Source organism: Mesoplodon densirostris, chromosome 7 (assembly GCF_025265405.1).
Source record: "Mesoplodon densirostris isolate mMesDen1 chromosome 7, mMesDen1 primary haplotype, whole genome shotgun sequence".
In the NCBI taxonomy this organism is placed as follows: domain Eukaryota; kingdom Metazoa; phylum Chordata; class Mammalia; order Artiodactyla; family Ziphiidae; genus Mesoplodon; species Mesoplodon densirostris.
In genome coordinates, this window is record NC_082667.1 from 61,380,228 (window position 1) to 61,404,206 (window position 23,979).

The 23,979-nt window shown below is 51.7% G+C and overlaps 3 protein-coding genes across 5 annotated transcripts in view; 1 reads left to right on the top strand and 2 right to left on the bottom strand.

The window, feature by feature from the left end:
- Nucleotides 1-127: 127 nt before the first annotated feature.
- Nucleotides 128-12,510, bottom strand: RHOG (ras homolog family member G). 2 transcript variants are annotated; one of them, XM_060103726.1, is made up of 2 exons: nucleotides 12,433-12,510; nucleotides 128-1,369 (listed from the first exon to the last, which is right to left on the bottom strand). In XM_060103726.1, the coding sequence occupies exon 2, from the start codon at nucleotides 1,299-1,301 to the stop codon at nucleotides 726-728; it is 576 nt and encodes a 191-aa protein (XP_059959709.1). In that variant the 5' UTR covers nucleotides 1,302-1,369; nucleotides 12,433-12,510; the 3' UTR covers nucleotides 128-725. The 2 variants fall into 2 exon arrangements, with proteins under 2 accessions (XP_059959709.1, XP_059959710.1); XM_060103727.1 differs by lacking the exon at nucleotides 12,433-12,510 and adding an exon at nucleotides 11,765-12,026.
- Nucleotides 12,511-20,258: 7,748 nt separating this feature from the next.
- On the bottom strand, nucleotides 20,259-20,591 carry LOC132494050 (ATP synthase membrane subunit K, mitochondrial). The gene has a single exon (XM_060105058.1). The coding sequence runs from the start codon at nucleotides 20,541-20,543 to the stop codon at nucleotides 20,367-20,369; it is 177 nt and encodes a 58-aa protein (XP_059961041.1). The 5' UTR covers nucleotides 20,544-20,591; the 3' UTR covers nucleotides 20,259-20,366.
- A 2,596-nt stretch (nucleotides 20,592-23,187) lies between these two features.
- Nucleotides 23,188-23,979, top strand: part of STIM1 (stromal interaction molecule 1) — a 192,906-nt gene continuing 192,114 nt past the window's right edge. For both annotated transcript variants that reach the window (XM_060104419.1, XM_060104420.1), the window contains exon 1: nucleotides 23,188-23,964. In XM_060104419.1, coding sequence (XP_059960402.1) covers nucleotides 23,826-23,964 — 139 coding nt within the window. In that variant the 5' untranslated portion in view covers nucleotides 23,188-23,825. The remainder of the gene's footprint in view (nucleotides 23,965-23,979) is intronic.

A 23,979-nucleotide genomic window follows, 5' to 3' on the forward strand; every position in this document is an offset into this window, starting at 1 on the left:
AATGAAGCCTATTGTCCCCTGTCCCCTCTTGCAGGAAACAAAAGGCTCCCAGTCTCTGGGGAGCCCTAGCCCATGCCCGGCCCCTGCCCAACCCCCCCATGCCCAGCACACAGGGAGGAGCCAGCACCACTGGAGACAGGAGGTTTTATTGATGCTGATGGGGGTAGGAGGGGCCCCCAGGAGCCCAGAGGGGGTGGGGGTGGGGCTGAGTCAGTCAGCGGATGCGTAAGGCCTGGGCACATGGGGGTAGGTTAGGGCACATTCAGCTTCCTAGGAGTCTGTGGCTCCTTCTCTGGGGAGGGGAGAGAGCATCTTGGGGGGTGGGGGGCAATTTGAAGAGCAGCGAGGGAGAGGTTAGGGATGGCTGAGAGCTCCTAACCTGAGAGAAGGCACCACAACAGGCAGCAATATCTGTGTGGAAAGCTGGATCAACCGGTCAGTAGGGGAACGTGGGGAGGAGGCACTGGGTTGGCTTCTTGGGGAGGGGTCCGACCTTGGACTGGGTGAGCTCTTGAGCATACCTGGTGTTCCCAAGCAGAGTGGGGCAGGGCCCAAAGCCCCTTTCCCCATGGGCCTCCTCAAGGAGAAAAAGGCATTCGGCAAGCCCCCTTGGCAAGGGGTGCCAGAATTAGTCCTTAAGGCACAGCTGGGGGCAGACAAGGCGCCAAGGCACAAAGGCACAACTGGTGGCGGGGCAGGGGCAGCCTCCAAGCTGAGTGCCAGGGTCACAAGAGGACGCAGGACCGCCCACGTTTGACGGGCGTGGGGTTGAGCACGGCCCGGACAGCCTCGGCAAACACTTCCTTGACGCCGTCCTGCTGCAGGGCTGAGCACTCGAGGTAGCGCACAGCGTGGATCTGCTTGGCCAGCGCCTGGCCCTGCTGCGGTGTGATGGGCGCCTGGCCCTGCTCCTTCAGGCGCCGCAGGGTGTCAGGCTGGGCTCTCAGGTCCTTCTTGGTGCCCACCAGGAGGATGGGCACGTCGGGGCAGTGGTGGCACACCTCTGGGTGCCACTTGTGCCGCACATTCTCATAGGAGGGCGGGCTGGCAATGGAGAAACAGATGACAAACACGTTGGTCTGAGGGTAGGAGAGTGTGCGGAGGCGGTCGTACTCCTCCTGGCCCGCTGTGTCCCACAGGTTCAGGTTCACCGTGCGCCCGTCAACGGCACTCTGGGCGCTGTAATTGTCGAACACTGTGGGGATGTACTCCTTGGGAAAGGCGTTGGTTGTGTAGCAGATGAGCAGGCACGTCTTGCCCACAGCCCCATCGCCCACCACCACACACTTGATGCTCTGCATGGTGGGTGCAGCTGCTGCGGTGGAGGCTATGCCTCCTTCCCCTTCTGGGCCCCTCTGGATGCAGTGACCTATGGACAGATGAGAGGGATACTCTTGGTTAGGGAGGACCCTATCCACTGGGAAGAAAGGATGGGGGCATACAGAGGGAAACCAGCTCCAGTTCTTTTAACCTGAACACCATCCTGCAGTCCCATCAAGACAGACCTCAGAGAGACAGACACGAAATGGGAGACAGGCCCTGAGACCACACAAAGATGCTCAGGGATAAAGAAGCTGGCACTCAGGTGTAATATATTATGTGAAGCACATACGTTCTGATGCCAGACTGACAAAGGTCAAAATCTGGTTCTCTTATCTCCTAGATGTATGACCCTGGACAAATTACTTAACCTATGTCTCATTTTTCTAATCTGTAAAATGGGGATAAAACAATACCTACTTCATTGGGTTGTTGTGAGGATTATATGAGTTAACTCATGTAAAGCATTTAGAACAGTGCCTGGTCATAATAAGCATTCAGTAAGTATTAGCTACTTTTATTTTTCCTCCAGGAAGTATAGACACAAAAGGAGGGTGTGCATGTGTAGGGATCTACCAGATCCTCTGTCAGATATGGACCCCTCCCACCGAGTACACTGGAGAGGGCTTCTAGCACAAGGCAGCTGTCCCAGGTCACTCTGAGATGCAGCCATAGGCGGAGCCTCTCCCAACTCAGGGCCCACCCTGCCTAGTGCACTGATGCTTCAACTCCAAACCTGACATCTTGGCTACTGAACGCAAACCAAGAGGTGCAATGAGAAACCTGCTGAGTAGGGGCACAATTCTCTAGACAGTTGCCCTGTCTCAATCCAGGGTACCCTGGGGATGGGGAAAAGGAGGGAGAGCTTACCCCATCATTCTTGGAAGCATGGGAAACCCTATCTGGCCACACATACCCAGGCTGGCAACTCAGTGTAGGAGAACCCTGGAGACCGAGCCAGGGCTGGAATTTGGTCTGGAATCTGTGTGTGTAATGATGAATGAGGCAAAGGCTGTGGCTCCCTTCTGCATCTTCTCTCAAGGTAGGGTGAGGCAGATCCTCCAAGCCCAGCCAAAAGGGATGAACAGAAGAGTAAGACAAAAACTTCATTTTCCCCTTAATCTTCTGTCCCTTTCCTGAGACCATGGGCTGTGCCTCTGAAGAACCTGAGGGGCTTCCAGACTCTTGGGTAGAGAACACAGTGCCATTAAAGCACTACCACTGAGAAGACATGCTGGAATCAGACTGGTCAGGGATTCTAATCACAGCTCCACCGACTTAGTCATGTATGATCTCGGGCAACATATTTAAGTTTCCTGAGCCTCAAATTTTCTCATCTGTAAGATGGGGATAATCTTGCCTGTTGGGTTACAGTTGGTCAGAGGATGAAATGAGCTAACATGTAGAAAGTGTTTGGCATGAGGTGTGGCACACAGGAAGTGTCAAATAAATAAGCTGCTGTAATTATCAGTGGGGTGAGTTTCAGAGGAGTCCTAGCTCCAGCCATCACCCTGGTCACCTGGGCAGCTCACAGGGCCTTTAGGTGAGGAACTGCTCTTCTGAGTTGTGGAAAAGAACAGAGCTTCCGGAAACCCTGTGATTATTTATACTGCTGTGGCAAGGGTCCTCCTCTAATTGGCTACTTCCTCTCAGCCATGGGGGACTTTTTCTAGCTAGTGTGTGACTTCCTTTCCCTTCTGCTCTCTCACGACCAGGCCCCTGCTCCCTGGGAGGGGACAGTCCTGTTTCAGACACACCCATATCTCTTTTAAGTATCCCCCACTCCACCCAAGCACCTTCACCACTGGCCCATTTTCTCCATTTCACTTTATACACAGCAAGACTGCACCCTGGTCTGACAACCCCTTACCCCCCAGCCTGACCTCTCAACCACTGGTTCCAAAGCCTCAAAAATCACATTGGGAGGGGGAGAGGGAGGGGGAATCCACCACTGGGAAGTGGAAAAGGAACTCCATGGTGTGGAACCTGCATAGGATCCAGGGCTTGGTCCCAGCTCCCTCCCAGGCCCCAGCTTCCCCTGGGACCAGCTGGGAGGGAAATGAGTTCATTCTATGAGGTTGCCTCTCTGGTTCACAATAAAAATATTTTCATCTTATTTGCATGAATAAGTGTGTGTGTTCAACCTCAGGAGAGAGGATAGAGAGCCCTGGGGTATGGATCCAGGAAGAAAATAAGGACCCTCTAGGGCAGTAGAGAATTTGGGATTGGGAGTCAAGAGAACTAACCTAAGTCCTAGCCCCAGCTCTGCTCTGCTGCTGACTCACTGTAACCAAGCATGAGGCACTTACCCTCTCTGAGACTCAGTTTCCCAATCCATGAACTGGAGAGAAAAACGCCTGTGCAAGGGTACTAAGTGGATGAGATGAGACATTAAGGAATCTGGGAGCAGGAGATAGGACGATGGGGATAGGAAAGGCCCGCACGGGATGGGGGTGGGAGGGCTGATCAGTCAGCAAGTGCGTTAAGACCTCGGCACGTGGGGGCAAGTCAGGCCACATTCATCTCAGGATTCTGTGGCTTCTTCCTTGGGGGAGAAGAGACAGCATCTTGGGGTGGCGGGTGTTGGTGCCATTACTTGTGTCCACTGGATTTTCTAGGAGACCCCAGCATCTCGAAAGCACGACTCCTAGGCCTGTAAATCCTCAGTTCCACACAAAGCAGGGGAGTGGGCATGGCAGTGTGACGGGGAACTCTTCCCCCTCAAGCCCAGCACTGGGCTGGCCCAGGCAGGAAGGCAAGGAGGGAACTCTGGCCGGCAGTCACAAGGCCCAAGAGACTAAAAGTACAGCTGGCTCCAGGCAGCTTTCTAGGGAGGGGTTATCAACCAGCAATCAGTAAATCAGCCCTCAAAGGAGCGAGGAGGGAGAGGGAAGCTTCCGGGCTGGCAAGGGAACAGGGGCTGACACCGGAAAAGGATCACGAGTGAGGTAGTGTCCAGAAACAAGCAGGGCAGAGGCAGTATAGTAGAGGGCCAAGAGCACCTGCACCTGAATCTGACCTCCTGGGTTCACCTGCCCACTCTGCCACTTGATTAAAAGCCCTCACAAGGTACAACCCTTTATAGATCACAATATAGATCATATTACATTTTTTTGATCCTTATAACAACTCACTGGTACTATTCCTATTTACAGGTAAGGAAACAAACCCAGAGTAGTTAAAATAACCCAACGTCACACAGCTAGTCAGCACGGGAGCTAACACAGACCCCGGTTTTGCAATCCAAAGTCCTATGTTTTCCTCAATGTGTCACGGAGCCTCCAAGTTACCCCTGAGCAGCTGACTTTGTGACCTTAAGCAAGTAAGTCACTTCCCTTCCTGGAACCTCAGTTTCTTCATCTGTACAACAGGCATGATAAAACTCGCCCTCCCTCTCTCAAATGACAGCAGTGAAGATCCTGAGCACAGGAATGAATGTGCTTTATAAATTCGGAAGTGGGGTGCACAGAGAAGGTGGCAAAAGCAGTCTTTCATACCAAGAGGCAGGAATCATTGAATATGCAGGTGTCTGAGTGGTGGCGGCAGCCCAATTCTCCCTCTTCAGGTCTAGTTCGGACCCTTATCCTCTCTCCCAGGACAACTCTTTTCTCTGAAATCCTATGGCCTGAACTGGGTCAAGTAAGTTCCCACAGCTCATTTAAGGAGGGCACATGCTAAAAGGTAGGGTCTAGCCTGTATCACGTAGGAAAAAGGGACGGTCAATGCTGCAGGGGGCCACACAAGGAGAGTGGCTTGCCTAGGGTTGGGGATCGACTGTGGCTTATTAACCAAGTCCCCCCCCCCTTTTTTTTTTAAAGAAAAGAGGCTTTCCCTGGTGGCGCAGTGGTTGAGAGTCCGCCTGCCGATGCAGGGGACATGGGTTCGTGCCCCGGTCCGGGAAGATCCCACATGCCGCAGAGCGGCTGGGCCCGTGAGCCATGGCCACTGAGCCTGCGCTTCCGGAGCCTGTGCTCTGCAACGGGAGAGGCCACAACAGTGAGAGGCCCACGTACCGCAAAAAAAAAAAAAAGAAGAAAGAAAGAAAAGAACTTTTGTTTAGTAAATAAATAATATTTGCAGATTGGTATAGTATTAACCATATTACAATGACTTGTTCTGGCTTTCGATTCCCAGCTTAATTCAGATCATGCCTGGTCCTTCATCTTGGCATTCAGAATTCTTCATAATCTGGCAGGGGTTTTGGAGTCAGATAGACCTGGGTTTAAATCCTAGTTCTGCCACGATGAGCTAGGTAATAGTACCAACCTTATAAGGTTGTTATACGGATGAAGTGAGTTAATGCACAATGTATATATATAAAGCAGGTGCTTGCAATGTAGCTCCCTGCTCCAGAGGGGTCTACATTGTCCTGTGTAAAGAAGCCAGGATCATTCTGGCCTCTGAACTTTTACTCTTGTTGTTCTCTCTGCCATTCCTCCTCCCCTCTCAAATCTTCCTGACTCAAGGCCTAGCTGGTCTCATGGTCCCACGAGGCTACTGAATTCTCCTTTCTTTGAGCTTCCACAGTATGGCCACCATTTACATCCTTCATTGGGTCTGTGTGACTCTCCTTCTCCAGTAGTCATCCATAAGTTCCTTAGCTTGTGGATGCCCCCCCAGCCCCGACCAATACTGAAGCTTGAGCTTCTCGACTCCCCTACAGAAAAGCTAAGTATAGAGTTTCTGACCTGCTTGCTTCTGTCCGTGTTACTGAGATCTGGATAGACAGGTCAGAAGCCCAGAACTGGACTGATACCCCCCCAGTCAAAACTGCAATGCTGAATCTTTTTGGACAGCAATGGCAGCCAAAAGCTTTGACTGGGATAGGAAAAGCTTTCCTCCCAGTAGCAGCTGGACCTGGCTGCCGCAGGGAGCACAGCCCATGGGGCTCACCCTGTCTGAGTGTAGTCCCCAGAGCCCAGCTTGTACCAAGTGGGGCCTGGTCTTGGGTGTGGCCCAGGCAGGCCCAGACTGGGGGAGGAAGAGGAAGCAGTGGATTGCCTGATTGCCAGATCTCCTGATTGCCAGATCTCTGTGGCCATAATAGCAGGGGAAGTGTCCCAACTGGGAGTGGAGGAGGGGAGGAATAGGCCCGAAGAGATGGGGGAGTGTGGAGGCAACGGGAACTTACTACAGCCTTCTAATCTGCCTCCCTGACATGGGGGATCCCCTTCTGCAACCCTCACTGAAACTCATTCTGACTGTAATCCATCACTCTGGGTATTCTGATCCTAAGTTCTGGCCACATCACCCTGATCCTCTCTACAAGCAGCCTCTACCTTCTCTTTCCCAAAACACATCAAGCAGCCATATTCACTGTCCGGGTGGGAATCCAGTATTTCTCCCCCATTTCCATCCTTCAACCCCCCACCCAGCAGCTCAGAAGACTCAGTTGCCTCAAAGGATCCCCCAGTTGGTCCTCGAGCGCCAAGCACCATTGCCACCTCCTTCAGGGAAGTTTTGTAAATCACCCAAGTCACAAAAGACTTATCCCATCCAAGGTCTGGTCCCATTTTCTCACAGGTGCATTATCTTAGTCACGTGGAAGCTGATCTGAATCTTATCTCTTGTCACTAGACTGGGAGGACCTAGAGGGCAAGGTCCCGGCTGATCTGTCTCCCCAGGCTGAGCACAGCACACAGTGGCTGTCAGTAAAAAGCTGAATGAACTCAATCTGTCCTTCATGTCTTTGCACATGGGAGCTCCTCTTCCTGGAATTCTGCTTCCTGCCCCCCACCCCTCACCCTACCCCACAGCCTCCCAGTCCTTCAGGGCCCAGCTCCACTCCCCAGCTGCTCCAGGACACCACAGCCACCCCTTCTTCTGCCCTACCTTCCCCAGCACGGTTATTATGGTTCCCTGTGCTGAACTTAACAGGATGCCTCATGAGGAGGGAAATCTGTCCTGCTTACTTCCAGAAGCCCAGCAGAGAGCTGAGCAAAAGCTGCAGACGGACACACATCTCCTCCCTCATCAATTCAGATTTTTTTTTTTTTTTTTTTTTTTTTTGCGGTACGCGGGCCTCTCACTGTCGTGGCCTCCCCCGTTGCGGAGCACAGGCTCCGGACGCGCAGGCTCCGGACGCGCAGGCTCAGCGGCCATGGCTCACGGGCCCAGCCGCTCCGCGGCATATGGGATCCTCCCAGACCGGGGCACGAACCCGTATCCCCTGCATCGGCAGGCGGACTCTCAACCACTTGCGCCACCAGGGAGGCCCATCAATTCAGATTTTGACTCTGGAAACGAGGAAGAGCCTCCATGCCCAGGAGACAGCAGATGAAGGTAACTAACTTCCTCCCCCTGAGGAGTACAATTTAGAGTAATGAACACTTTGGCTAGATTGCCTTGTCCTCAACTGCAAGGGTGAGAGGGGTGGAGCAGGCATAGCTCTAGCCCAGTGGTGATGAGGAAGATGCGTAGGAAAAGTGGTCCTGATGAGGCTAAGGATTGGGAATATCCGAAGACCAGGATTGGTCAAGGATGAGGCCAGGGTCAGGGTCATGGTCATGGTCAGTGTTAGAAACAGCTTCAGAAGCTCTGCCAGTCTGTCTGTTTGTTTTGAAGGGAGGAGTGGAGGAGAGATGGTACGAAGAGGCTCAAAGGGGCTGCAGCTGGGCTAGGAGGAGGAAGCTGGGGGAGACATGAGGTCAGTGTGGGGCTGGGACCAGGCCAAGGGCTGAGTCTCTCTTTTTCTTCCCCTTCTCCCATTAGCAGGGGCAGAACCCAAGACAGCCTAGTTCCCAGCCTTAAAAAAAAAAATTCACACTGGAGAATTCTCCACCTCTTGCCATTCTCCACCCTTCAGCCCCTGCAGAGGATCCTGCACTCCACGGATAGGGTAAGAGACGGAGCGAGTTGACTTGACCCACTAGGGACTGGAGAGGAGGAGGAAACAAGACAGCTATAGCTGGGAGGGCTGTGGGAGGCTGGGACCCTTTCACTCAGTCCCAGTTCCCTTCCTTCTTCTCTCGGTGTCCCAGCACCTGGGATGCTCCACACACAGTACGTCCCAGGGTTAGGGCAGCTCTGGCTGGGGGAGCTGAGACGGCTGCCCCTCCCCGACCAGGCAGCACAGAGGAAGGCCAAACACTTGCTTCCTCCTGCCCTCCTCCTCCCCACCTAACAGCAGCTCAGCAGTCCTGGGGCCCCATGAAAGGCCCGTAAAGTGGCACTTCCTTTGCCTTTGCTCATTTCACACGAGGCTGTACAGAAGCGCCATCCTCCCAATCCTGCCTCCCCCACCTGAAAATACCCACAGAGAGACCCAGGGCTGCCCAGTCCCCTCAACCCCGCCCCAGATCTGAGGGGGTTTCCACAAGGGAAAAAAACATCAGGGAGGAAACTCCGGCATCTATTTTCCACTGTCAGTTGAGGCAGAGCTGGAGCAGGGCACCGGGTACCCCCCACATTGCTGAGCCCTGGCAAAATCCTTGACACTCTCTGCCCTCTTCTCTTGTGCTTTGGGGAAAGGGGCCACAGTACTTGTCCCAGACAGATACTTAGACCTGTTCAAGGCTGGGCCCAGAGTCAGGGGCACAGCTATGAGGAGCCTCTTGAGGGAAACAGAGTCAGAGCTATCAGTATTCTGTATGCTCTTTGGAAGTATTGATAGGCAACTTCTTAATCTTGAAGCTGAGCCAAAAGAGACAAAGCTGACTAGGGTTATACAGAGGGTTGCAAGCAAATCCAGGACAAGGACCTGAGTCTCCTGACCTCCAGCCTGGGAATGGGCCCATCTCTCTGACCTCATTCAGGATGACCCTACCATGGTTTATCCCTTCAGGAAATGGGCCAAAGGGGCCAGGTTGGCGTCTGAGCCCGTTTTGCTTCCAGGGCCTCATGCCTAGTCCATGCCGGGGCATCCGTGACTTAGAACTGACATTACTGGACAGACAGCCACCCTGAACTAGCCGAGGAGAGCCTCCTCTAGGCTCAGCTCCTGGGGAGATGCCCTCCCCCCATGACATGAGGACAAAAGAGGAAGCTGGACCCTGGACAGGAAAACCGATCTGTTCTGGGGAGGCGGCCCAGGCTTTGTCTTTGGTTTCCCTCTTCACAGAACCCTACAAGCCTCACCACTAACGGGTCTATACGCTGTATGGAGAGGGGTCTTCAGTCTGGGACCACATCTTCTTCCCAGTTGCCCTGCTACCCTCATTCTTATATCTTCCCAACTGTCTCGCTCCAGCCACAACCTCTCAAATCTTCCTACTTATTACCCCCTAAAAGCTTACACCAGCCACCTCATCTGCCTTAACACCTTGCCAGAAACAACTCTCCGTATTCTCAACCAGGATCTGTGACAATCTTGTATCGGCCACTTCTGTTCATGTCCAGACCTTGACCATATTTCTTAAGCGAAGACCTCAAGGGCAGCCTCCCTTGAGGAATAGAGCAGGCACATATCCCCCACCCTCATCCCCCCACAAAATATTTCCCCACTTAGATTCCTCCCACCCTGGTTATATTTTTCCAGCAGTGAATTTCATGCAATTAGCTCAAACCTCCAGTGGGGCCAGATCTTGCCTGGGAGAACCCCTGTCTCATCCATCCTGTCTTCACCCTTAAGAGTCCTGTGGGTTGCTCAGTTATCTAAAATAAGTACTGGTTTGGCAGGTGGGGAGTCAGGACTCCTGGGTGGTTTTTTACTGAGCCCTGATGCTGGGAAAGTGCCTTGCATTCATATCCTTCCCTGAGCTGGGATTTTTATGTAGGTCCCTGGGATTTCCTGCTGGGGCCAAACCCGCCCTGTACCTCCCAGAATCAGAGTAGCAGAGACAGGAGTGTGGAGGAAGGGACAATCCATGGGAGAGGGACAACGGTGAGAAGGGAAGAGGACAGAATGGGGAACAGGGATAGTCCTTAAATCTAGCTGTGCTTGAGAATCCCATAAAAAATAGCACTTGCTCCCCTCCACTTCTCTTTTCTTCTAGTGGACAGAAATGAATAGAGTAGACTTGAGGAGGTAGAGAGAAGTAGGATCTCTCAGCATGCATCCCAAAGGCTTAAAGAAGGAGCTCTAGAATGGGAACAGCAAGAGCTTATAGAGCCAGGCTGGACTGTAGTTAGACTTGGAAGAAATTCCCGAAAGAGAGGGAATTAGGGTCCTAGGTGAGGGGGGAATATTAAGGATGCGTGAAGGCAGAGGGGTGAGCAGAACTCCAGAGAGCTTCCTGGTCACCAAGGCCTTGATGCAGCCCTGGGCACGTGGGAATCTGGCCTGGGCAGGCCTTGGAAGGCAGCAGAAAAGAGGGGGCAGACACCTTTGCCTCATACCCTTCTTTTTTTCCTGAATTGGAACTACCACAGTTAATACTGAACTTAGACCAGCTATAGTCTTCCCTCCAGAATTCTGCCTTTACTCCTCCCTTTCCTTCCATCACACCTAGCTGACCTGGTCCCATTGTCCCCACCAGGTGGTGCTGGAACCAGTGAGCACTGGAGTCAGAGACCTTTAGGCTGTCCCCCAGCCTCCAGGCCTGGCCTCTTGATCAGGCACCCAAGGGTCCGGGGGATTTTGATTTCCCACGGCCTCTCTCACCAGTCCTATTCCTGTGTCACTCTACCCTGATACGCTGACTGCGACAGACTGCTTCCTCCTACCTAACCACAAGCTCACCCACTGCAGGTTCCCTTCATTCTGCTGGCTTCCCCTGCTCTGGGCCCTCACAAGGCTGAGGGCAGTTATTTTGTCTCCAAAAGATAAAGATGTGGACATGCAGACACTTGCATGCACATACACATATACAGAGGTTTTCCAGCCCTTTCATCACCTCTACCAAGGGGAGTCTTCAGCCTGCCTCTCTGAACTAGGGAGGTCTGAAAAGCCTCCCCAAAGCTGGAGATAAGTGGAAGAAGGGAAAGGAGAGAGAGGGATCCAGAGGAATGAGGGGAGATAGAAGAAACAGAGGGTGGATATGTGTGCAGGAGCCAGAAGCTGGGCACGGAAGGGAGGGGTAGGCCACTGGGAGAGGACAGAGATGGACAGAGAAGCAGGGTAGGTGAGAGGTAAGGGCCCAGGCATGACTGTGGGGGGGAAAAAGGGACGGAAGAGAACGCAAGAAGAGGGTGACGGAGGGTTCGTGTCTGAAGTCTGACAGAATCTGAAGAAGGAATGGAGGAAGACAGAATGAGGACATGTAGAATTCAGGGACTAATAAAGGGGACGGGGGAAGAGCAGGAGATGGCTCCTGATCATCTTCCAAGGCTAGAGCCTCGTGCTGCCTCCCAGAAGCCCTGTTCTCTCCATCTCCTGAAACCAGTCCTGCTCTCCTCAGGTCCTGCTCTCCTGATGCCATCTCCTCAAGGACTATCAGTACCTCTGAATAAGAGTCCTTTCACCTCTAGTCACAGGGCAAGACCAGGTCCCTTCCTTCCTCAGTTTACCCCGCAAAGACAAAGCACTAGGCAGCTAGGCACAGCCGATGTCTGCTCACTAAAATACCTGTTGCTCTGTTCCAGGGATGGAGAAGTTGGGTCTCAGAAAAACAGACATAAAGAGAGAAGGATTGGGGTCTGGGGGCTCCCCCACTCTCCGCCTGAGCGCAGAGGACCCTTAGGTTGCAGGCTGCGGCTGTGGGTCTGGACCGGCTTCGATCTTCCAGGGAAGGAGCTCTTTCTCCGCAGCCTCGGGCTTCAGAGGCAACAGACGGCCTCTCTCTCTACCTCACAAGTGTCACAACTGCCAAAGCAGAGGGAGCGCCTTCTCTAGCCCAGAGGCCCCTTCCTCTCAACACACTTCGTAACAGCCCCCTGCAACTGCTGGGGGCACCCCACCTCTGAGTCCCATCTCCCAGCCCTAAGCTCTTCCACTCAGAGACTTTTCTCTCAGAGCGGGAGACCCTCCGACCTCAGGAGTTCCTCGCGGCTCCCGGGGGCCGGTACCGCCGCCCTTGGTACAGGAACCCACCGTCCCCGAACCGCCGCCGGCTTGCAGTGGCCCGTCCCCGCCCCGCCCGGCCGGCCGCGCCCGCCCAACTTGAAGCGAGCCGAGCACCACCCGCCGCGGCCTCCCGCAGCCAAACTTCCCGGGCCCGCGGCCACGTCCAGTCCGGGGCCGGCCGGGCTCCCCTCCCACGGACCCCCAGCCTGCCGGCCGGAGCCAGGCCTCACCTGGTGCCCTCCCCGCCGCGGGGGAGCTGGTGGGCGGCGGCAGCGGGTCGGGGCTGGAGAAGGAAGTGAGAACTGGAGGCCGGAGGAAGTGGGGGGGGCGGGCCGGCCGGCGGGGCGGGGCGGGGCGGGGCTCGACAAGGAAGTCCGCCGGCCGGTTCCCCCCCCGCCCCGGTCGCCCCCACCGGGTGGATCCCCAGCCGGGTACTGGGCTCCCCCACCCCAGCCCTTTACCTCTGAGGCCCTTAAGGTCAGTGCTCCCAGTCCCCTTCTTGCCACCTCCACCCCAGCAGGGCCTAGGCGCTTGGCTTTTGTCCCCCCTCCCCCTATCTCGCCCCCACCAACCCCTGCGGTAAGATGCTGTGAACAGGCGCCCCTAGGCCTGGTACCTTCAGTCAAGCCCAGGGATCGAGCGATGGCCCAGGCTGGGGGTTGGCCAGAATAGGTCCGGCTGGGGCAGTCCCCACCTCTGCCCCGAGCCCCGGGGTAGTGCGGGGTGGCGGTGATTCAGCAGTGGGAAGGCCCCAGACCCCTGGGAAGGGTGCGGAGACTGGGGGAAGGAGAGCTGGCGTCAGCACCCGGGGAAAGACAAGATCAGCAGAGGCGCAGGCGGAGCCGCGGGCCCCAAAAACAGGATGTCGTGTCGTCGTTCCGCACCCGGCGGCTCCGCGAGCCTGGGCTCTGGGGAGGGGGCGGGGCGGAGTCAGGACGTGGGGCTCCCCTCGCACCCTCTTCTCGCTGAGGCGCTCAACTGCTTGGGACAGAAGGGCCGCACCCAGTCCTGAATCTTGCCGGGGCTCTGGGGACCGGCGGGTGGGCGGACTCGTGGGCGCCCTCTGGTGCTTCTGCTCCCTGGCCTTGCTCGTGGAGCTCTGACTTGAGAAAGAATATCCGTTCATCACAAACTTTCTGAGTGCCTACCACGTGCAGAGCTGCGTGCTAGGTGCCTTGCAGGAGAACAGGCAGTAACGAAAGGCTCCCTGTCTCCAAGAGGCTTTCCAGATAAAGAGGAAGAACAACTCTGAGAATAAATAGTCCAACCTTTCTGAGCCTCCATTCTGTCTTTGGCAAAATAGAATAACTTCCCCTTCATCCTGTAGTTGTGAAGATGAGAATGGATGTAAAAGGCCTGCTGCCAATACCTGGTTCAAAGTAAACACTCAACAAATACTTCTTTTCCTCTTCTTTTTAAAAATCATACTACTATAAGAAAGAGTTCCCAAAACACAATGTGCCAGCCCACATCTCTGGGTCTTTGTGCATTCTATTCTTTCCGCCTCTTTCCTCTATTGACTGCCGGGCAAAATCGACTCAGTCTTTCACAATCTGGCGGTGATGGACCACTGCCTCCAATGACACTCGCACGTGCGCACACATGCATGCACACACACCACCTCTGCCATGCACTTGGTAGTCTCCTAGTGCTGTCTAGTGGAAATATATTGTAAGCCACATATGCAACTTAAATTTTTCTAGTGATGACATTTTTTTTTAAAGTAAAACGAAGGATTTCCCTGGCGGTCCAGTGGTTAGGACTCCACCCTTCCATTGCAGGGGGCACGGGTTTGATCACTGGTTGGGGAACTAAGATCCCACAGCCATGCAGCAAATAAATAAATTAAATAAATGAAAAGAAACCGGTAAAATTTAATTTTAATAATATATTTTATTTAGCCCAACATATGCAAAATATTATCATTCAACTTCAGCATGTAATCTGTATAAAATTATTGCTTATAAAAATGAATAGGAGGGGCTTCCCTGGTGGCGCAGTGGTTGAGAGTCCATCTGCCGATGCAGGGGACATGGGTTCGTGCCCCGGTCTGGGAAGATTCCACATGCCATGGAGCGGCTGGGCCCGTGAGCCATGGCCACTGAGCCTGCGCATCCAGAGCCTGTGCTCTGCAATGGAAGAGGCCACAACAGTGAGAGGCCCGCGTACCGCCAAAAAAAAAAAAAGAATAGGATAGTCTACATTCTTTTTTTTGTACTAAGTCTGAAATCTGATGTATGTTTTACACTTAGAGTACATCTGAATTTTGACTAGACACATTTCAAATGCTTGATGGTTCATGTAGCTAGTGGGTGTGGTATGGAACAGAATATTAAAGTCTCTATCAGATTCAGGCTGGTAAATGATTGAGTAGATGAATTCATTCTCCATGATCCTTCTGCTCAAACTTCCCCAGATCCTCCAGGCAGAGTTTGGGTCTCTCTCCTCCCTCCCCACAGCACTTGGGACATACTCCTCTGTGTGGAGAAGAGGAAACCAGGAAAGACAAGGGGAAAATCTGATTCCCCTCCGTACTCTAGTGGGAGCACATGGCTGATGTTTGCCATTTGATGATGAAGAAAGGATTGTGAGTTTCCATTAAAGACAGGGTTCAGTGGAGGACCACATACTAAAATGGCTTCTATGAAGCCATTAAAAATTGTGAGAGAGTGGCCTGGACACTACTAAATGTAAAACAGATAGCTAGTGGGAAGCAGCCGCATAGCACAGGGAGATCAGCTCAGTGCTTTGTGTCCACCTAGAGGGGTGGGATAGGGAGGGTGGGAGGGAGATGCAAGAGGGAGGAGATATGGGGATATATGTATATGTATAGCTGATTCACTTTCTTATACAGCAGAAACTAACACACCATTGTAAAGCAATTATACTCCAATAAAGATGTTAAAAAAAATTGTGTCTCAGAACAAAGGTTTTTGAACTGTGTTCCTAAAGTTCCCTTCCCAGGACTTGAGGGTGGGAAAGTAGTGGGGCTCTGGCCTTCCTTTCCTTCAACTGGAATTGGTTCACTTTTATCTGATTTATATACTAGTGTTCTGGGTAAAAGGCTCATTAAAAAAAAGTTTTCTGCAAAAATATTTAAAAATCATTTTTAGAAGCATAGTGGTAAAAATAGGTGCAGTAGACCAAAAGGCTGGATTGGTAGCCTGGGGTGACTGCATTTCCTGAGGCCTTGGTCTTGGACATGCCTGACCCTGGTTCAGCTTGCTTAGGTGGGAGAACCTGATTTGGCCTTGAGGATGTCATGGTCTGATGGGATATGGGACTGCTGCATATGAAGCTACTAGCAGAGGAGGAAAGGGCCCTCGGCTGGGCTTCAGAAGACCCGAAGTCTAGTCTTGGCTCAGCCAGACTGGCTTGTGAGACTTTAGACGAGGCCTTGCCTTTCTCTGGATCTCAGACTCCTCCACCAGAAAGCAAGGAGTTGAACCAGATGATACTTTTGAGCTGTGACCTTCTATGATACACACTTAAAAATAATCATTAAGTAATTAAGGTTTATACATGTAACATATTGCTCATAGTTCTTTAATACCATTTAGGTCATCTTGCTTTGTGCTCCAGTTAATTGTATCTGTGCCTAATGTCTGCCTTCTTCACTAAGTGTAAGTCCTTTGAGGTTGTATCTGATTCATCTCTGTGTCCAACCACCGGGCCTGGCACAGGCAGGACTTCAGTATATTGCAGAATATACTTGCCTTCAGTATATTTGCCTTCAGTATATTTGCAGAATAAAAATGCCTTAATAAAGCACTAATATGTATGGAAGCATCAGAGACCAGGTGACTTGGAGCTACTTTTATGGCACAGGCATAGGAAGGGCCAATAAAGCCAGAGGAGAAGGCGACAGGTAGACAGGTGGGGCTGTCTGCAAAGGCTTCTTGGAGGAAGAAGATGGTGAGATGAAGAGTGTAGGAAGAGGGCACAACTCCAGATGGACTGTTTCTCTCACTTGCTTTCCCTGAATAGGTGAGTTCTTGGTAGGCAGTGTACATTTGTGTTCACAAGCAGCTGAGAGAAAAGGTCACTGAGCTAGGACATTTAGAAATGAGAGAATATATGAAAGCACTTGGTGGGGGTAGAATAGAGAGATCAGAGACAGGTTCTGGAGCCAGACGGTCCAGGATTCAAATCCTGGTCATACCACTTACATTGTGGCTTTTGACAAGTCACATGACCTCTCTTATTCATTCCTTAAACACATATTTATGGAAAACCTCTGGGCCAAGCATAGTGTCACATGCCAATGATGCAGTGGTGAAAACAAAGGCAAGCCCCTATCCTGATGTAACTAGCAAGGGAGATAAATCTTAAACAGGTAATGATACAAAAGTACAGAGTGCTATAAGAGCATACAACAGAGGCATTTAGTTTCATTTTAAAATCAGAATGACAATACTGTGTGCTTTGTGGGGTTGTGAGGACTCAGTGAGATAAGCAAGCTGAGTGTCTAGCAGATTGCCCAGGGTACAATTAATAAACATTAATTTCTGCATATACTCATGTTGTTTTCAAGTTTTTCTCCCTGATAATTCTTCCCTCTTTCTCAAGGTCAAATGCTAAAGCTGACTCAGTTCCCCTGAAAGAGCAGGATGAAGACAGAGAGGGGGAGGAGAAAGGCCCCAAACTGATCTCACCCCTGCCCTGGTGTTTTTCAAAAGGGTCTTCCCAGCCTGGTCCTCACTGAGCTCCAGCTCCTATGGCTCACCAGTGGCCCACAGGGTTTTCTGCTCAGTCCCAGTCCCAGCCTCTTCAAGCTAACCCTAAATCTGAGTTCTTCTTTTTCTCTCATGTGGCTCCAGGGAATCAGCCATCTTGGTTCTCCTCTTGATTCCCTGGCCTTCCCTCTTTCAGCCTGCCTGAGCTGAAATACGAGTCTTCTGCTCATCATTCCCCTTATTGCTACCCCCAAAGATAAGCCCAGTGTCTCATTTCATGAAATGAGAAGGTGATGGGTAATACAGGAGATAGCAGAAAGAACAAACAGGGGAAGTGACAAATGAAACAAAGTTCTAGAGTCGCATCCTCGGACCAATTGTTCCTGATTCCCCCTGAGGAAATAACTGGATGGGGGAGGGGGGACCAAGCACATGCCCAATACTTCTGGAGGGTCCCTCCTCCCAGACAGGCAGCACAGTAGTTGTCCTGTTTGCCTCCAGGACACCTTTGCCTCTTTGAGCTTCTCCAAACTGGGTGGTACCCAGGTCATCTGGCATACTCCCCTCTGGGAAATTCCTCTTTCTTCAGCCCTGGTACATTCCAGGAGCAGCTTGGTTTGCCCAGAGTCACACAGCAGAGCCACGATGTGAATCTAGGCAGTATAATTCCAGAAGCCGTCCTCCTCCCCCAATCCGTGTGCACAGCCTCTCTGACTGCTTTAGGCAGTTACTTGTTCCTCCTCTGTGCTCCTTCACCTGCCCCTGTACCAATTTCTCTCAAGACATTATCAACACGTTCTAATTACTCTTCATCTATATATTTCTCCGAAAAACCGAGCTCTTTGAGGGTAGGAACTGGGCTGTTACAAACAGGGGCTTGGTAGATGTTGAATGAATGAACATTGGCAGTAAGATTCTAGAACTGATTCTGGAAAGGGAGATGATTCTCTTTGTGAAGCTAGCCAAGCCAAGATTTCTCTCCTCATTCTGTACGCAGCCAGACTCTTAGTGATAGCGGTACTTGCCATTTTTGGACACCAGGGAGCACCACTGATAACACAGCCTAAAGTTACAGATTCCTAAACTTTTCTGAGCAGGAGATTTCGGACTCTTTTAGTACACTTCTACTGAAGAGTCTCTTGAAGATTCTCTCACTTTCCAAATGAAAGCTGTTGGTAATCAGAAACCCTGTGGTGTAGAGAAAGGACAGCTAAGCTGCTGTACAGAACACACATCGTTCATTCGTTTACTTTTATTGAGTACCAGCTCTGTACTGGGTACAGTCCTAGCTTGGGAGAATACAAAGATAAATGAAAAGAAGTCCTGGGACTTCTCTGGTGGTCCAGTGGTTAAGACTCCACACTTCCAATGCAGGGGGTGTGGGTTTGATCCCTGGTTGGGGAACTAAGATTCCACATGCTGTGCCACGGGGCCAAAAAAAATGAAAAATAAAAAAAAACAGAAAAAAAAGAAATGAAGTCCTTGATAAGCTCAGGAGCTAATGGGGAAGATAGATACTTATTGGATAATCATAATTCAGTTATATAAGTACTCTAAGGTATAGCAGGAGACTGGAGAGACAGGGTAAGTCAGGGAAGGTGGGAAAAGAAGGAAGGTGACTTCTGAGCTGGCTCTTTTGTTTTTTTTTGACTAATCATAACTTTTGGTTCGTGCTATGCTGTCATCAGTGATCAAGGCATGGCTGATTTATATCACTTGAACTGAGACTTGAAGGACAGGGAGGAAATCCCAGAGGAGAAAGAGAACTTGATGTGGTTGCCATTTCATCTTCTTAGGCTCAGTTTCCTCATCTGTAAAATGAGTATAGTCTCTGACTTATCTAGCAGAGGTTTTGTGAGGGAGAGATAAGATAATAGATGTGAAAGCTCTTGCAAATAATAGAATAGAGGCATAAGAATTGTTAATCCAGTTTGATTTAACCAACATCTGCAGAATATCTATTAGGAGCAAGGCCCTAAGAGTGATTCAAGGGAGATATTCCTGGCACATGGTAAAGGCTTGGTGTATAGGTTTCAAAAAGACACAGAGATGAAAAAAACAAAACGAAACCAAGCTCTCGATTTCCTCCTGAGACACAATGTGGTGAGGGCTTCTTGCAGAGGCTACACTTACATGAGGACCCAACCTAGGGTCTACCGAGGTGAGAGTCACAGCTTCTGATCCAGGAAGATCTATGAGGTCTCAGGATTTTCCTACCTTATAGAATATTAAAGCTGAACTGGATCAATAATCTGGTCCCTACCCATCCTATAGCTGGGGAGACTGAGATCCAGAGGGGCACTGGCTTTTCTGATGTCACATCATGATCTTGGAGGCAGAGATGAGACAAGAATGTTTCTCCTATTGTCCAGGCCATGGCTTTTGCTCCCAGACACCATTTATTTTTACTTTTATTTTTAACTGTGGTAAAATACACATAACATAAAATTTACATTTTAAGTGTATTAAGTACATTCACATTGTTCTGCAACCAGTTTCCAGAACTCTTTTCATCTTGCAAAATGGAAACCATATCCACTAAACAATTCCCTATCCTCTTCTTTCCCCTGCCCCTGGTGACCACTATCCTGCTTTCTGTCTCTATGAATTTCACTACTCTAGGAACCTTATATAAGTGGAATCATACAGTATTTGTCCTTTTGTGACCAGCTTATCTCACTTAGCATAATGTCCTTAAGGTTCATTCATGTGTAGCATGGAGAATTTCCTTCCTTTTAAAGGCCGAATAATATTCCATTGAATATACATATATATATATATATATATATACATATATATATATATATATATATACATATATATATATATATATATATATATATATATATATTTGTCACAGTTTGTTTATATAGTCATCCATCCCTGGACACTTACTTGGGTTGCTTTTGGCTATTGTGAATAGTGTTGTTATGAACATGGGTGTACAGATATCTCTTTGAGACCCTGCTTTCAATTTTTTTGGGCATACGCCCAGAAGTGGAATTGTTGCAGCATATGGTAATTCTGTTTTTAGTTCCTGGAGACCATTTTAGCCTCACAGGAAATGCAGCAGACTCTGAGAGTTTCAAGGTCTTGGTGTGAATTGGTAATAGACCCTTGCTTCCTGCCTCCAAGACCCAGGCTCTTTGTACCACATGGGTTTTGCACCCATACCCCCAAAGAACTCACGTGGTAGCTAAGAGAATGATGCACTTGAGTTTAAAGGAGGTTGTATTAAGCATGACTTACTTTTCTTTTTTCTTGTGTGTTCTCTTTGACAAATGACTACACAGGCAGGTGGGTTGGCTTAGGCAGAAATTATAAATTTGTAGTCTGAGTGATCAATTTATGCTATAGATGTAGGGCTATATCTTTTTTTTTTTTTCCAGGTTCATAATTTATTGTACAAATTGGGTATCACATGATGAGTTGACATTAGCTTCTTCAGGCATGGGAACTTAACAGATGAGGTACAGTTGAGAATCCATTTATGTTGCTTTCACAGCTGGAGTTTTTTTAGACCTTAACTTAAAGTATAAAACTATCAAAGCAATACCTCCATATGTGGCCAGTACACAATTCATTCTCCCTGTGAGAGTGTAAGAGTTGAAATATTTTTTGATACCAGTGAATTGGAACTGGGCATCAGTTTCTGGACCTGCCATGATTTCAATCTTCCAAAACGAACAGACCCCGCTGCAAGTGTCCTTCAACTGACCAGGGCTATATCATTTTTAAAGGGCTATATCATTATTTTTCTGTTTTGATTTTTTAAAATTTATTTTTTTGGCTTCCCTGGTGGCGCAGTGGTTGAGAATCTGCCTGCTAATGCAGGGGTCATGGGTTCGAGGCCTGGTCTGGGAGGATCCCACATGCCGCGGAGCAACTAGGCCGGTGAGCCACAACTACTGAGCCTGCGCGTCTGGAGCCTGTGCTCTGCAACAAGAGAGGCTGTGATAGTGAGAGGCCTGCGCACGGTGATGAAGAGTGGCCCCCGCTTGCCACAACTAGAGAAAGCCCCCGCACAGAAACAAAGACGCAACACGGCAAAAATAGATAAATTAATTAATAAAAAGTCCTACCCCCAACATCAAAAAAAAATTATTTTTTAAATTTAATTTTTATTTTATATTGGGGTATAGCTGATTTACAATGTTGTGTTAGTTTCAGGTGTACAGCAAAGTGGTTCAGTTATACATATATCCATTATTTTTCAGATTCTTTCCCCATATAGCTTATTACAGAACATTGACTTCCCTGTGCTATACAGTAGGTCTGTGTTGATAAAGGGGCTACATCATTTAAAAGTCCAGATTCCCATCTTCTCTTAAAGATGATCCAGCAATACTGAGTTCACCTTCCTGCCTGCTTACCAGTGTGCCCCAGTCCCTACCACTCCCTATTACTCGCACCTACTTCTCTCAATAATATTAGCTATTTTCCCATTTTCCATTTGAGTTTCAGACTCCTGGTCCCGAGTGTAGGTCTAGTAGAACCTAGATCAGGGGCTCATCTTCTGTTAGGGCCAATTTCCCAGCACACAGCTGTTACTCAATAAATATTTGCATGATTAAATGAATTAACTCATATCAACCAGCTTTTATTGAGCACTTACTATGTACAGGGCCTATGGCTGGATGGTCATTTCCCAGAGATGAATAAAGCACAGCCCCTGACCTCTGAAAAGTCACAATCCTATGGGGTGGGGGAAGGCAGATATGAGTATGGTCCAATTGTGGACCTGAGGTGGCAGTCAGAGTAGGAGTTTCTGAGAAGATCTTGAACTGCATCTGGAAGAATGAGAGGCCAGCCATACGAGGGAGTTGATGGGGAGGCCAGGAGGGGAGAGTGTTTCAGGTAGAAGCAACAGCAGATACAAGGGCCGGGAGGTGGCTGATGTTCCATGTGTTTGAGGAACTTAAAGAAGGACAGTGCGACTGAAGTTTAATGAGAGTGGAAAGAGTGGTAGTAGATGACGTCAGACGTGTGTTTTTATATCGACAGCCTAACCCTTAAGCCAGGCAGCTATTGGGCAAATCCGTGTTCCCGGTCTTCAGAAGCCTTGCTCAGAACAGGTAGCTGGCTTAGCACTGTCAGAGGGGGGACGGGGCCTAATCCCTTCTCCCGCCTCCGGTGCCAAGGACAGGGTAGGGCACAGAGCAGGTTTCAGTAAAGATTTGCTGACAGCACACTTGAGAACAGGAAGTGCAGGCTCTGTTGAAGGAGGCCCAGGCGCAACTCCCTCTTTATGGGGGCACTCATTCTCAAGTCGCTAACACCCCCAAGCCACACAGAGAGCTGGGAGAGTGAGATGCAGGGAGGAACCAGCCACAGGCCCTACCTGCAAAAACTTAGAGGGGAGGGGATTTGGAGGTGGGGCGGGTAGGAAAACGGGCTGTGAGAGTTAAGGGAGGGCATCCGACTTAGCTTGGATGAGGCGGGGAGGGGGCGTCAGGAAGGCAGATGGGGTCATTTAGCCAAGACTTACTGTATGTGTAGGGCAATTTTACCTACAGTGGTTTGGACGCTTCGTGTGTCTTCTGGCATCATTTCCTCCGAAACCACTAGCAGGCCCTAATGGGCCTCCCCCGGGGCGGGTCCTAGCTCTATTCCTCAACCCTCTGCAAAGGGGCAGGGCCTCCCAGCGAGCTCGGGCCCTGTTCGCAGCGCCCAGATTTGCCCGCCAGGGGCCGCTGCACACGGGTGACGAAGTGCGAGGGTTCCTAAGCTGCAGAGAGGCGGAAGCGGATTGGTTGCGAGGAGCGGCGGGGAGGGCGGAGCCTGGGATACCGGCCTGGAGTGGGGGGCTGGCAATGGGCCCCCCGGCCGAACCGGGCCGGGCAGTTGTCGCCTCAGGCAGCCCCGGGCGGCAGTCGTGGTGCCGAGGGTCTTTGCCCTGATCGGCTCTAGAGCTTGGGAGAGTGGAGCAGCACCGAGGCCCGGAGATCGGGCAGGGCTGCTACTGTCATCGTTGTCGCTGCCGCCGCAGGCCTGGGTTACCTGAGCGACTGCGTGTCAGGGGCCCGCCCCCTCGTTCGCGGGCGGTCAGTGCGGGAGAGGCTCTCGTGGGGGAAAGGGAGGCCGGGCCCCGACCCTTGGCTGGGGAGAGGGGTCCTGGCGGAGACTACAGCGGGCCGAGAGCCGGGAGAGCCCGCCGGGGTCTGGGGGTGCCGGGCGGCTGCCTCTAACAGGTTATTCCGGGGTAAGCTGGGCGCTGGGGCGGGCTCGGGCTTCGCTGGGGGCCGGGCGGCGCGGGGCGGGCCTGCGGGAGAGCACGCCCCCGCCCGCCCCGGGCCCGCCCCACGCCTCCCGCCTGCTCGCCGGGGAGCCTCTGTCCCGGGCCTGGCCCGTGCGCGTCCGCCTGCTGAACCTGGGCACCGCCGGCCGCCTGGGCACGGGACTGGGCTGGAGCACTGACCTCGGCCTAGGAGGCCTGGGATCCCCGAGCCGCCCGCGCCCGCGGGGGCCTGGAAGTCGCACGCCCTTCCTGAACCTGTGCCCCTCGCCGATCCTCGGCGGTGCGAGGCCAGGTGCCCCCCTCTTTCCCTCCCTTCTTTCCCTCCCCCACTCCGGTGCCCGCTGGAGGTCCCGCCCGCCCGCCCCCTCCGGCAGGGGTGTAGCCGGCTGCGGAGCTGACACCGGCTCCGCGGCCACCCTGTCCAAACTCTCCGGAAGCGGCCCGAGCCGACCGGGTGCTCAGGCCGTCGCAGCTCCGGCGGACCCACTGTTGGACCCGAGGCGCCGGCCCTCCTCCCAAGCCCAAACTTGGAGCACTTGACCTTTGGCTGTCTGAGGAGGCGGACTCGAGGGTGGCTGGACAGCTGCGGCGCCTCGAGGGCATCTTGCCTGGGGTTCCAGGACCGTCAGCTGCACTCCCGGGCTCCCGGCTTTGCCTCTGGGATCCTGAGGTGTCCACATCAGGCGCATGTTGACTGAGACCTGGAGTCATGGATGTGTGCGCCCGTCTTGCCCTGTGGCTCCTCTGGGGGCTTCTCCTGCATCACGGCCAGAGCCTCAGCCAAAGCCACAGCGAGAAGACGACAGGAACCGGCTCGGGGGCCAGTTCTGAGGAGTCCACTGCAGCAGGTAAGGCCTTGGCCA

Bases quoted from the DNA above. Each gene is read 5' to 3' on its own strand.
- LOC132494050 (XM_060105058.1), bottom strand. From the start codon at position 20,543: ATGGCAGGTCCAGAAACTGATGCCCAGTTCCAATTCACTGGTATCAAA.
- RHOG (XM_060103726.1), bottom strand. From the start codon at position 1,301: ATGCAGAGCATCAAGTGTGTGGTGGTGGGCGATGGGGCTGTGGGCAAG.